The sequence below is a fragment of the Petaurus breviceps genome, unplaced genomic scaffold (genome assembly GCF_028583685.1).
Source record: "Petaurus breviceps papuanus isolate PSGF00001 unplaced genomic scaffold, PetGlider_PUasm1.0 189, whole genome shotgun sequence".
Lineage (NCBI taxonomy): Eukaryota > Metazoa > Chordata > Mammalia > Diprotodontia > Petauridae > Petaurus > Petaurus breviceps.
In genome coordinates, this window is record NW_027185809.1 from 18621732 (window position 1) to 18634051 (window position 12320).

Here is a 12320-nt window from a genome sequence, read left to right on the forward strand (position 1 = left end):
TTAAAATGTACCTTTTTAGAGAAGCAGAAAGTTTTTAGCAACTTATGCCATATCACGAAACCTCTTTTTCACTAATGTTCACCATCACATAATCTCCACACAAAGCACTTGGATTATGTGTCATCTTTTTTTCTTAATCCTTAGTTCCTCTGACCAGTGCCTAAGAATATTTTCCCAACACATACATCCTAAAGAGGATGTTGCTTGCTCAGTATAACCTCATTCTCTACAACATTATTTCTTAACCAATATTTTCTTGTAGTTGTGAGATTTCCTGGTTCTGCTTGTCCCTGAGGCAGCTGGGTGGCACAATGGATAGAAGACGGGGCTTGGAGTCAGGAAGAGCTGAGTTCAAATCCAGTCACAGACACTTAATAGCTATCCTGTCCCTGGGCAAGTCTATCTCTGTTTCCTCATCTGTAAAATGGAGATAGTAATAGCACCTACCTCACAAAGTTGTTGTGAGGATCAAGTGAGATGATATTTGTAAAGTGCTTAGTACATACAGTGCCTCGTACATAGTAGGTGCTATATATATATACATATATACACATATACATATATATATGCTCATTCTCTTCCTCTTTGCTTTATATACTTCTATAAAAATCTCTCTGGTTAGATAATTTCTTGGTTTTTTTTCTGAAGAAAGCATGGGATGTGGGGCTTAGTGAATGAACTGAGGTAGGAAAAGTACTGTGTAAACGCTTATCATTATTCCTACCTGAACAGTTGAACTTTCTCCATTCTTCCCTTGGATGGGAGACTGTGGGAGGCAGTCTGCCAATAACAGGCTATCTTTCATATGACATTTCTTGGGCTGTACTCTATGCATGTCCTTTCCATTTAATTCCCCAACCTTTGAGAAAACATTTAAAAAGCCAAAGGAAAATCCATCCATCCTGCTATAGTGAATTTTTAAAAACAAAATACATTTTCTAATCTTTTCCCTAGGAAAAAATCAGTTAGCCAACTGTAGAGATTATCATAATTAAACTATGTGGCAAAGATCTGTATAATTTTTTATGTGCAATGAGAGACAATATGGTATAGTGGATAGAAAGCTGGCTTCAGAGTCAACAAGCACAGGATTCAAACCTTACTTCTGACACATCCGGATTGTGGGACTATGTGGACATCATTTAGTCTCTCATTGCCCTCTCAGTTTTCTAAAAGAGAGGTGTCAAACTCACCCATGTGGCCAAAACTCCCTAATGCTGCATACCAGATTAAAATGTAATTGAGAATGGCTTAATAACATAGATAACGTTAACAAAAATAAACAAAACTTTTAAAAACCAAAAAACATAAAAGGTTTTTTAAATTAATATATGTGACCCACGGGGCTCCCTTTTGTTTGAGTTTGACATCACTCTTTTAAGAGTACAAATTGCAGAGAAGATAACTAGTAAGATTTTTCCACTTGGAGCACAGTTCTATGGAATCATAGGTCCAATTTTAAAAAAAAGTATTTGGAATATAAGCTTAACATAGGTAGAAGAGAAAATGGTTAGGAGAATCTTTTGAAATAGTCACCTTTTTCATTACAAATTCAACAAAAAAAATTGGACATGGGATTTATTTTATAAGAAAGCTGATTAACCCTCCCACCCCACATAGTCAGGTAACGGAGAGTGGTGCCCCTATGATCTGGAAAATCCGCATAAAAATTTTTGACCCTCTCTTTGTACCAGAGAAGTCTGAATTATTATGGTATTAAAAGATAAAATAAGCTGATATTATACAATACTATGCACATATTTTATGCATTTCTGAGTTTCTAAACTTTTCCTATCTGTGGCTTCCACAAAACTCTCAAAAAATTTCCATTTAATTTTTTTATGCCAGCCTGTGATAAATCAAAACCACAATGGGGAAAGTTGCAATGTGGAAGGGATAGCTGTAGTATTTTCTTCTCTATTACCTCTTTTAATTTGTCTTTGTGCACTTGGTCCAAGAAACTACATCTAACTAAATATCAGAGAGAATAAACCTAAATTGATGACTATAAGTTCAACAGACTATTTCTGGCAAGAGGAATATTCTACCAAGGGTAGTTTTGGAGGACTTTATCTCAAAATACACTTTGTACATAACAAGTATATTAAAGGCTCAATTATGAAACTGGAAAAAAAAATTTCATGACACTCTTCTTAGAGCCTAGTACATCTCCATTTTCACCCTTTTTATTGTGGAAATTTGAAATCATAAATACTTACCTTGTTGTCTTCCCATCTTTCCTTCAACTTTTCCACTGTGACAGACTCCTGAATGGAATCCTGAGTACCAGAAGAGACCTGTTCCTCTTTTTTTTTCACGGCTATTTTTTCTTTTTTCTTCATTTCAGATTTTGATTTGAGGATGTTGTTGAAACTGTTCTCAGTCTCCTGCTTAACAGATTCAAGTCTATTCTCCAAATCCTTGTGTTTACATTTAAGTGAATCTGTTTCATCTTTAATAATCTTCTGTCCCACTGAAGAGGAGTTTTGTTTGACGGATTCTGCTAAAGCTAAAATCTTTTCTAATGTGTCACTCTTTAGATTAAGGAGGGCTTCTAATTCCTAAGAGTGGGAGGTAAAAAACTGTCATGAAAAATATTTCAATTCAATTATCATGTGTTAATTGACATTAGTAGTGACAGGGTACACTACTTTCCTGGTAGGAATTATGGAAAACTTGTTAGTCACAAAGTACATACTTGGGGGGGAAAATCAAATAGCTTTGGAAGAACACCAGACTGAATCCCCAATGTCATTGTGTATAAAAGTCTAGATTTTTATCACAAGCATCATCCAAGGTGATACAAGCTCACAAAAAAACAAATGAAGAACTATTTATTAAAGGCTTACCTGGCACAAGGCAAGATAAACAAGGAAAGAATAGAATGACAGGCTGTCCACCTGACATTTGTGGCTTCCAAAAAATACTACATGCAAGTGGGTGAATAGATGATTTTGGAGATCGGTGAGGATTCAAGGTATAAGGAACTCGGGACCCACAGAGTACTGGGGAAACCACTATAGGTGACTAAGGGTCCAATTTAAAGAGATCAAACTTCAAAACTTATCTAGACTTTATTAATAGCCAGATCATACACTAGTCTATATAGCAAAAAGAATTTACATGCATGTTTCTTGGCTCAAATAGATTGTTAGCCCCTTGAGGGGGTGTCATCATAGGGATGTTCTTTTCCCCCATACCTGCTTCTTCTGGCTGGACAACCCAATACCCATTGAGAGTATTCACATAGCTTGGATGAGGTGAGTCACCAGCTGTATTCCTTTTAATGAGAGGAAGGTTCAATGGGCCTCACCATTTGTCCTGCCATGCTCTCTTAAGGGGCTTCAGGCCTTACTCTCTTTCCCCCACTTCTCTTTCTTCCTGATCCCTGGCACTGTTATACTGATATAACCCAAGGGCTCCTGGACCTCACCATCTGCTTGACTTTTCTGGAGTAGATCTTTTAAAATGGTCTATTATCTCCCCTAATTAGAGTATGAAAAGGTGTGCTTGGCACAGAGTAAGCACTTAATGAATGCTTTTTCATTCCTTCAATTCATGTGTATTCAGCAAACATCAAACACGTGCAATTTCTTTGCATCCCCAGTTCCAAGTGCCTTGCACATAGCAGAGTATGTTTTTCACACAGTAAGAAGATAAATAAATATATTATTGAAAAAGAGAGAACCCAGATATATAACCAGGTAGCATATTAGGATTGCCTTGCATAGAGTATGTCCTTAATGGTTTACTGAGTTTAGCTGAGTTCTTGGAGGGTGCAGGGAAAAGAGCTTTACCTGCCTCTTAGGCTTCCTGAGCTAAAGATGAAACAACTCTAAATCCCTTTCATAAGACCTATTCCATTGTGGGTCAGATACTGAATCCTAAAATGCCTTCTATTTATTGTCTCCAGCCTCAGAATGTTGGAGAGGTACCTAATAAAGTGCTACTTTACTTTTTTCCAAAGATGATGATGAAAGCCTCAGGTTTTTTGTTTTGTTTTGTCTTGTCTTTTTTATATTTAAAACTGTTCATCTCAATTCTCAGAGACCCATTCCATGCATGTTCTATATATAGTTCTATGCATACGGTCAATATTTTTTTTTAGTCTAAGAATGATGAACTGCTAAAAAATATCCCAAAACATCCTGTCCCATAATCTAAGTAAGAGATGGTGGCTAAAAGAATGCTCAGAGGTATTCAATTTAAGTGTATACTAGGTGTAGGAAGATTTTTTAAAAAATGTTTAAAATTTAGGAGGGGGGTTTAGACATTTATCAAATTCAATTTAAGCTTTATTTGATGACCACAAGTGTGCAAGGTACAGGTAAAGAAAAGAAGATAAATAACACACAATCACTTCCCCTGAGGGATTTCTCCCCCACCTAACTAGGAGAAGTAATTAAATGTGTTTCTTTTTTAATCTGGCAATTGCATCATACCTGTAATTTTAACACCTTTTGCTCAGCTGCCTTTTCATCTGCCAGCTTATCAGGAAAACTGAGGAATTCCAGAGAGAAATTTTCCAATGTGGTATTCAAATCTGCAACCAAATCTTGGTATAACTGGTGTTCTTGAACGTGACCTTCCAATTTACTTACTGAATCCTAGAAATAAAATCATTTTTAAAGTCAACATACTTGTAAAACTAAAGTCATACTAGAAAGTAAAGTCAACTTTACTTTCCTACTTAGAATGCCATTTTAAAGTCCATGAATTTATGAAATTTTTACACAACATCAATTTATATGAACAATGCATAACTGATTATCAAGGAGAATTCTACTTGTGAAGCTCTTCAGCTTGGAAATCTCTTTCCCAATTCTTTTCCTCTGAGGAAATGTCAAGTATGAATAAGAGGCCTGACTTTCCATCCCAGTTCTGCTATTAGCTAGCTGTATAACCTTGGGCAAGTTGCTTTCTGTGCTTTAGTTTTCTTATGTGTAATGTTGATAGGGGGCAGGGGAATAGGGGAGGGTTTTGGCAGGTGGAGGGGGCAACAAATTTAGATGATCTCTATAGTCTCTCCTAACCTCTCATATTGTAGGGCACTCCTCTTACTGGAATCATTTATACTCTCTCTGATCATTTTTCTTCCTTCATTTCGTGATGAAATGAATGTATTTGATGTGTAAGAAGAAACAATAGTTACAAATTGTATAATCAACTCAGAGGCATCTATTATAAAGTTAAGAGTCTTAACTTACTGAGCAGTTTTACATCTGGCTACATGAAATATGAAAGATATTACTATTAACTTTTGTTCCAAAATAAGGGAGGCATTATAGTACAGTAGACAGAGAACTGACCTCTGTATCAGGGGGGAGTCTTAGTTCGAATTCCACTTCTTATGTTTATTTTTTGTGTGATCTTGGACAAATCACTTAATCTCCATTGGCCTCAGTTTCTTTATCTTAAAAATGAGGGTGTCAGACTAGATGGCCTCTGAGGTCCCTTCCAACTTTAGGTCTATCATCCTGTTATGGTAGTAAAAACCCAAGAATCTCTTTCATGAGGAACAAATTCCCAAGCTAGCTGTGGGAAGGAGTAATCCCAAATTCAATAGCAACATCAATGAGAATTTCTCTACCTTCAAGAGTTTAAAAAAAAAAAAGTCTACACATTTTCAGGGAAAAGTACTTTAATAGGATCTATGTTCAAGTATCTGTGGTTTTATCAGGAGGGTCACTCCTTCACAATCCCTTTATGATTCAATATGTAGTTTTCTAGAGTTTTTGACCCTGGTGATTTATCCCTAGAATTTATGGCCCTAGAATTTATCTCCCTGTTTTGCAACCACATCAGAGCTTAGGCCCCAGAGGCACAGCAAGGCGTCAGAGAAGGACTCTGGTGAAAGATGGAGAAAATAGCAACTATAAAGCTAATCTCCTTCCAATCTAATGTCTGTCTAAATCTATGACACATACAGCTGAAAAACTGAACAAAAATATCCATGACTCTCTTCCTCTTGCCGAGAAGTTTCACCCTATTAACTGGCTATTATTTTGAGCTATCTATACATATATATCATGCACTGTGGTGTACTCTTAGCTAACATAGTCTTCCCCCACAAAAAGCCAACTGTTTTTCCTTTTGACAATCTTCACTGCAGAGTATGTGCAAAGAATTCCAATTTAGGGAGCACCTGAGGACACAAAAGGGTGTGATGTCAACTACCCCACTATGAAGGTACAATGCTGGCATTGTCTCATGCATGAAGTGACCTAATAAATACCAACTTCTCCTACAGCTAACAATGGTCATGGGACGTTTGTAAAAGGAAACACCATCACCATCCTCAAACTCAGTGTTTTCATATACAGTGGTTCTTTGAGCAGAAATGAAGTCTGAATTGTTTTCTTTATCCTCAGTAAGCAGGCACTTGTCGCTAAATAACAAATAGCTCTGCGCTTAGTCAGTGTCACCAAGAAATGATGACACAAAAAGACCTTGTTCAAAAAGTGACTACGTCCATAAGAAATGCAATTTCATTATTTTGACCTGCAGTTGGTGAAGGAGGCTTTTGTGGAGATGCTTGACTTCTAGCCATCTTTCTTCACTGAATTTGGAGTTTTTAGTGCATTCTAGTAGATAATTTCCTTGAGTTTTTAACTCATTAAGCAAGGATGTCAAGTCTTCTGCTTTCTGTAGAAATTTCTTATATATTTTCAACTGAGCTTTCTTTTCTTGCAAGCCATTCTGCAAAGCAAAACCTGATTCTTGTTTCTTCTTTAATTCAGTAAGCATTAGTCTTAAGTCTTCTTTGCTTTGTAAATACTTTTCCCCTTCAAGCTGAATCTTTTCCTGATGGCTATATTTTAACAAAAGAAAATTATACTCATTAGATGTCTGACAAAATGGAATGATACTTTGTATTTTATATATACATACATCAGACTGTAAGATAATAACATAACTCATTTTTAATTCTCAGAGATATTCCTAGTATTATAATTTTTATACATTTTCCTCAAATGACAGGATTTATACCAAATAGAAATTATTTCTAATATTTATAGTAATAATATTTGTTATAAAGTGGTTATGCCTATGACTATAAACACTCTGCAATTTGGTTTAGAGTGTATGTAAGTACATTAAGTTTATTGAATAGGTTTTGCTCTTTTTTTCTGGTATCTGAAAAATATTATTTTTAAGGCCTGACAGAAAATAAAAATCTCAGTCTTTCAAAAGAAAAGTGAACTTCAATTGAAAACTAAGCACTTGAAAATCATTAAAAGAAACTTTTTCCTAGAAATCAGTTTTCAAATCTTTTTTATCAAATAATATTTATCAAAATTTATACCTGATGTATTTATAGTACTTCCTTCAATATTAATAGAGTCTAGCAGAAGAGTTTTTTTGGAGAAGAGGGAAGGTAAGTTTGTTATCAATAATCAATAATCCTACAGTTAGTATAGCACTTCTATTAAATGTTATTGAATCATGGGAAGGATTCCTAATGGATGATATGAATAGGATTTCACTCTATCCCACTCTCTTGCTGTTGTCCCCAAATTCCTGAATGATTATTCTGAAGATTATCAATATCTGGATACTTTTTTTACAAATTTGTCAGGGAGAGAATGATGACGACAATGAAATATTCCTGTTACCTCAAATATGTGTTGGCTAAATGGATAGTGTGGTCCCACTGATTCTTGATATCAGACAGAGTATCCTGAACCAAAGATGCCTTGTTTTCCTCACCCAAACTCATAATGTTTTGTATTTTCACATCCCCTTCAGGTTTAATTAAGATGATTTCCTGAAATATAAACAAACAAACAAATGAGTACAACAGCACAACAGACAGCTAGGTGGTGTAGTGGACAGCGTGCCAGACCTCGAATCAGAAAGTCTCATCTTCCTGAGTTCACATCTAACCTCAGATACTTCCTAGTTGTGCAAATCACTTAAGTGTTGGCCTCAGTTTCCTCATGTGTAATATGAACTGGAGAAAGAAATGGAAAACCACTCCAGTGTCTTTGCAAAGAAAACCCCAAATGGGATCACAAAGAGATGAACACAACTGAAACAACCCAACAACAGCACAACATAAATCTCATTTACTTTTTGTTTTATGATTAGTGGCTACCCGACTTTATGTACCAAAGGTTCTTCTAGCATTTAACTAAATTTTTTTAAAAATCCCTTTTCATTTTGTATATGTTCAATTTCCAGTTACATTTTCCACAGAGTGGACATAAGAGTCATTCGATAACTGTTGCTGTGGGCAACATGTTATGGTTTCATGTGTTGTGGTGGAATCATCTCAAAGAACTCAGAGTCAGACCACCTCTCATCCAAGTATAGGCATTTATTGAGATTGACACCTCTCATGAAGTGGACTAAGTTCCAAGAAGTGCCAGCAGCCTTAGAGAAAGCAAGATGGACTTTTATAGGATAAAGATGCAATTACACGATCAAAATTTACATATAATATAGGAATGTGATTAATATTAAAAAGGCAGGAGGAGTTTGTGAAGGAATCCGTTAATGGAGGAGGGGTCCCGTCTATGGTTCAGTGGTTAAACGTTCGCTATTGTGGTCCTGTCTAGTTAATATAAGTATTGTGGTGGTCCTGTCTTGGGCTAGATGGATGATGTGATTGTGATTGAATACAAAAACACAACTGTTTTGTGGGTCTGGGGGCAGTGACTAGGTAGAGGGAGTAACTGGGTTCCCATCACATGGACACACCTGCTATTTCTGTGGGAACTAAGAGTTCAGGGACACACCTGTTGTTCCAGTGAGCAGTGAGGCATATATGAAGAAGCTGGGACATTGGCAGAAGGGCTAGGTAGGTACAGTGGGGCTGCTGTTCAGTAGGGCTGGGCCTATAATTAAGTTAGAATATTGGGGCTGGGGTAGCTTTATTAGGATTCTATCAATAACTATGCTTGTTTATTCATATTTCTGTCTTCTCCCAGTCTATATTATTCATTAAGTTATTTCTTTCTCATCTTCAACTGTCCCCTCTCAAACTTGTATATTTAAAAAATACCTAGGGCAACTAGCCTTTTCCCACATGACATTTATATTACAGATATTTTGATACATAATCCATATAAAAGTTATTTTGTTTCAATCTAAAAAAATGTACATAACCTCCCAAATTTAATCTGCCTCTGCTCCGACCCATTGGACAATTAATTTTTTAAATTAATTTTAATCAAATTTAATTTTAATTAATTAATTAATTTTCCCCTTGTTCCCATCTCAGTCTGCTAAATCAAGTGTTTTCCTGCTCTGATGTTAGGAAACTGACCAAAACTCACCTCTTTCACAAAGTCTTTTTAGACAGGAATCATGTGGTTCCAATCACTTCAGGAATTCTCATCAGCTTTCCCCCACTCTTCTTCATCCTATCCTCCTCGGCAATGCTTAGCCAAACTTACCTTTGCATACAACTATAGTTGATTTTTGTGTATTGCATATATTTTTGTTTTTCTCTTCCCTAACAGTAAGATCCCTTCAAGTCAAGAGATTTATTTTGCTCCTCACCTTGGTACTTAGCAAATATTAGTAGACAAATAATGCTAGCTCATTTTTATATTGTGCTTTCAGGTTTACAGATCATTTTATAAATATTACCTTAGTTCATCTTCACAACAACGCTGGAAGGTGGGGGATATTATTATCCCTCTTTTATAGATGAGAAAACTGAGGCAAACAGAGGTTTGCTGAGGGCTCACATAGCTACTAAGTACCTGAGACAAAATTTGTACTGAGGCCTTCTTGACTCAAAGTTCACTCTGCAATCTAGTTGCAGAACAAGGACAAATTTCCCTCAGCATGCTCTTCAATATCAAACTTTTATCACTCTCAAAAATGTCTTTCCCCAAGCAAAGTCCCACATACTGGAGTTTAAGTTCATTTACAATTATTCCATTCTTATTGGTCACCACCCTCTCTGAGAGAGGGAAGTCTACTCTACATGCTTTGATATTAATTCCTTTAACATTTCCTCAAAGACTATTTTACAACAACTTTAGTCATTTTTCCATAGCTCTCCTGTGAAACTACTTCAAACATAAGTTCCCTAGGAGTCCCCAAAGCCCTTAGCTAATTGCAGTACCTTTATTTTTTGGATCCTTTCTTCAAGAGGCATTTTGCCTTCAGTTGAATTCAAAACCATGAGTGACTCTTTAATCCCCATTATCCAAGAAAATACATCATGTACAAGATCTTCAAAGTTCTGGTCTTCAGCAGGAGGTGAGTGGTGATTTCCTATTTCACATACTTGTGTTAAAAAAGTCTCATATTCCTCAACCAAATGAGTTGACTCTATCACTATTTCTTCTCTAATAAGTCCGAATTTCTTCAATGAGTTGTTCAACTGAGCAAAAGAGTCAAATAGTTGCCTAGAAAATTCCAAACAAAAAATTAAGTTTATGTTATCTTCTTTACCACAGAGGAATCTTTTTTTAGGCAAGATAATTGATAAAAGGTCAGGGTTACCTTTTTCTAGTTAATGCTTGGAAGAAAAAATTACACTTGTTTTCTACTCCAGTCTCTTTCCATTTTTCTTCTTGATTCATGAGCCATTTGTTCAAGCTTATATAATCGTCCTGAAGCCTGAAATAAAAAGTATAAGATATCTACAGTGCTAGATTTGCAAATGCAGTAGAACCTCCTTTCAAATGGTGGCATGGCACCAACCTTATGGCTAAGCTATGTCATAGACTTCCTCTGAGTAGCAGTTAGACTTTAGGGGTGGCACTATTTTAATTTGAAGTCTATTAGAACCTGAGTAATGATGGGACATGTTCTATTGAATTAAAATAGTTAGCATTAAATGGACATATTATGAAAGGAGAGGAGTAAAATTTTCAATAACTTCTTTTTAAAAGAAGTGAGAGCAAAAGATAACAGGAGGAAAGAACAGCACCTCATTCAATATCCCTTTTAATAAAAATAAGCATTGATAGCTATGATGTCCCTATTTGCCATATATTTACAATATAAGGTAACAAGGAAGAGTGCACCAAGAGTTAACAAATGTGAGTTGCCAGGGGAACATGCACAGCTAGAGTCTTCAAAAGGTTTGGCCTGATAATGGCCTCTCGAGATGTGGATTACTCCTTAAATGAGGGGGAATTTCAAAATTGCCATATCACCCCAGTGTCAACCGTAGGTTAAAAGAAGAAGGATTACTTTCATCTGTCATGTTGTTTCTGTATACCTCTGATGCCCCTATAGATCACTATATTGTAAGAGAGCATCTATATTAGAATTATTAAATAATTTATTATTTATATAATCATAACACATACATATAGAAATACACTTCTTTTACTACCTAAGTAACTGTTGTAAGCAATCATGAAGTCCATTGGCTTGCGTCTGACATGTGAACTTCATTTTCTGTAGTTCCAATTCCTGAGTCATGATCCAGTTACTCAGCTGTTCGACACTTTCCTTGGGCAGATGCCTTTTTACATTATTCAGTGCAGTTTCTACTTCTTGTATGTCCTTGCTTCTTCCCTCAAAGGTCAGGAAATCCTTAATAAAGGCAAAGTATGAGAGAGACAGAGAGAGAGACTACTTATGCTTTTAGGCCTTTTACTTTCTTTCTCTTGACAAGTCATTCCTTGGCCAGTTTATAAATGGGACCCATCTCTAAATAGGCTACTATGTTACATGATAATTTTTTATTTTCTACATAACAGAGTACTGTATGCTAAGAATCCAAAATGGTGAATGCTCAAAATGACACTTCTACTTAGACATGTGGGTAGATTCTTCAACTGATATTTCAAAATGGGTATGCATTTCTGACATTCTGGAAAATACTTTACTGTGTGAATCTAAGCAATGCTCTTTTCTATTAAACTTTCCCTACAGCAGGTATTGTGGTTAAGAGTTTGGATTTCAAGTGTTGAGGTGTAGATGACATGCCATTACATAAACTAAAAGAGATTAGTGCAATAATATAAGCATACAAGTAAGATATTACTGAGACAGATAATTAAGCGGAGGACCCCAAGTGCTCTCAAAAACCATGAAAGCATCATTTGCCAAAGGTAAACGGCAATACACCCAACCCACCCAAGGAAAATTGCAAGTTGATGACATTGTGTCTTTATAACTCTATCCTGTCTAAAATAATTTCTTTCAACTGTTATTTTTAAAAATACTAACAAAGCTGTCAGGGTAGAAAAATGGCCATGGTCATAGGAATATGACAAGAGATGCAAGAGCATCTTCTTTCAAAGTGGTAAGAGTAGGTTTAGGGCCTATATCATGTACCTTAATTTTCAAATCTTGGAATATCTTGACATGCCCAACAAACCAATCAAAACCAAACTGAAATT

The 12320-nt window shown here is 35.8% G+C and overlaps 1 protein-coding gene across 1 annotated transcript in view; it reads right to left on the reverse strand.

Moving 5' to 3' along the window:
* Positions 1–12320, reverse strand: part of SYNE2 (spectrin repeat containing nuclear envelope protein 2) — a 493787-nt gene that overhangs the window by 267886 nt on the left and 213581 nt on the right. The window contains exons 39-46 of the mRNA XM_069091728.1: positions 11306–11508; positions 10465–10581; positions 10082–10367; positions 7617–7768; positions 6502–6811; positions 4443–4607; positions 2220–2561; positions 725–859 (exon numbers count right to left, since the gene is read on the reverse strand). Of these exons, the coding sequence (XP_068947829.1) occupies positions 725–859; positions 2220–2561; positions 4443–4607; positions 6502–6811; positions 7617–7768; positions 10082–10367; positions 10465–10581; positions 11306–11508 (1710 nt within the window). The remainder of the gene's footprint in view (positions 1–724; positions 860–2219; positions 2562–4442; positions 4608–6501; positions 6812–7616; positions 7769–10081; positions 10368–10464; positions 10582–11305; positions 11509–12320) is intronic.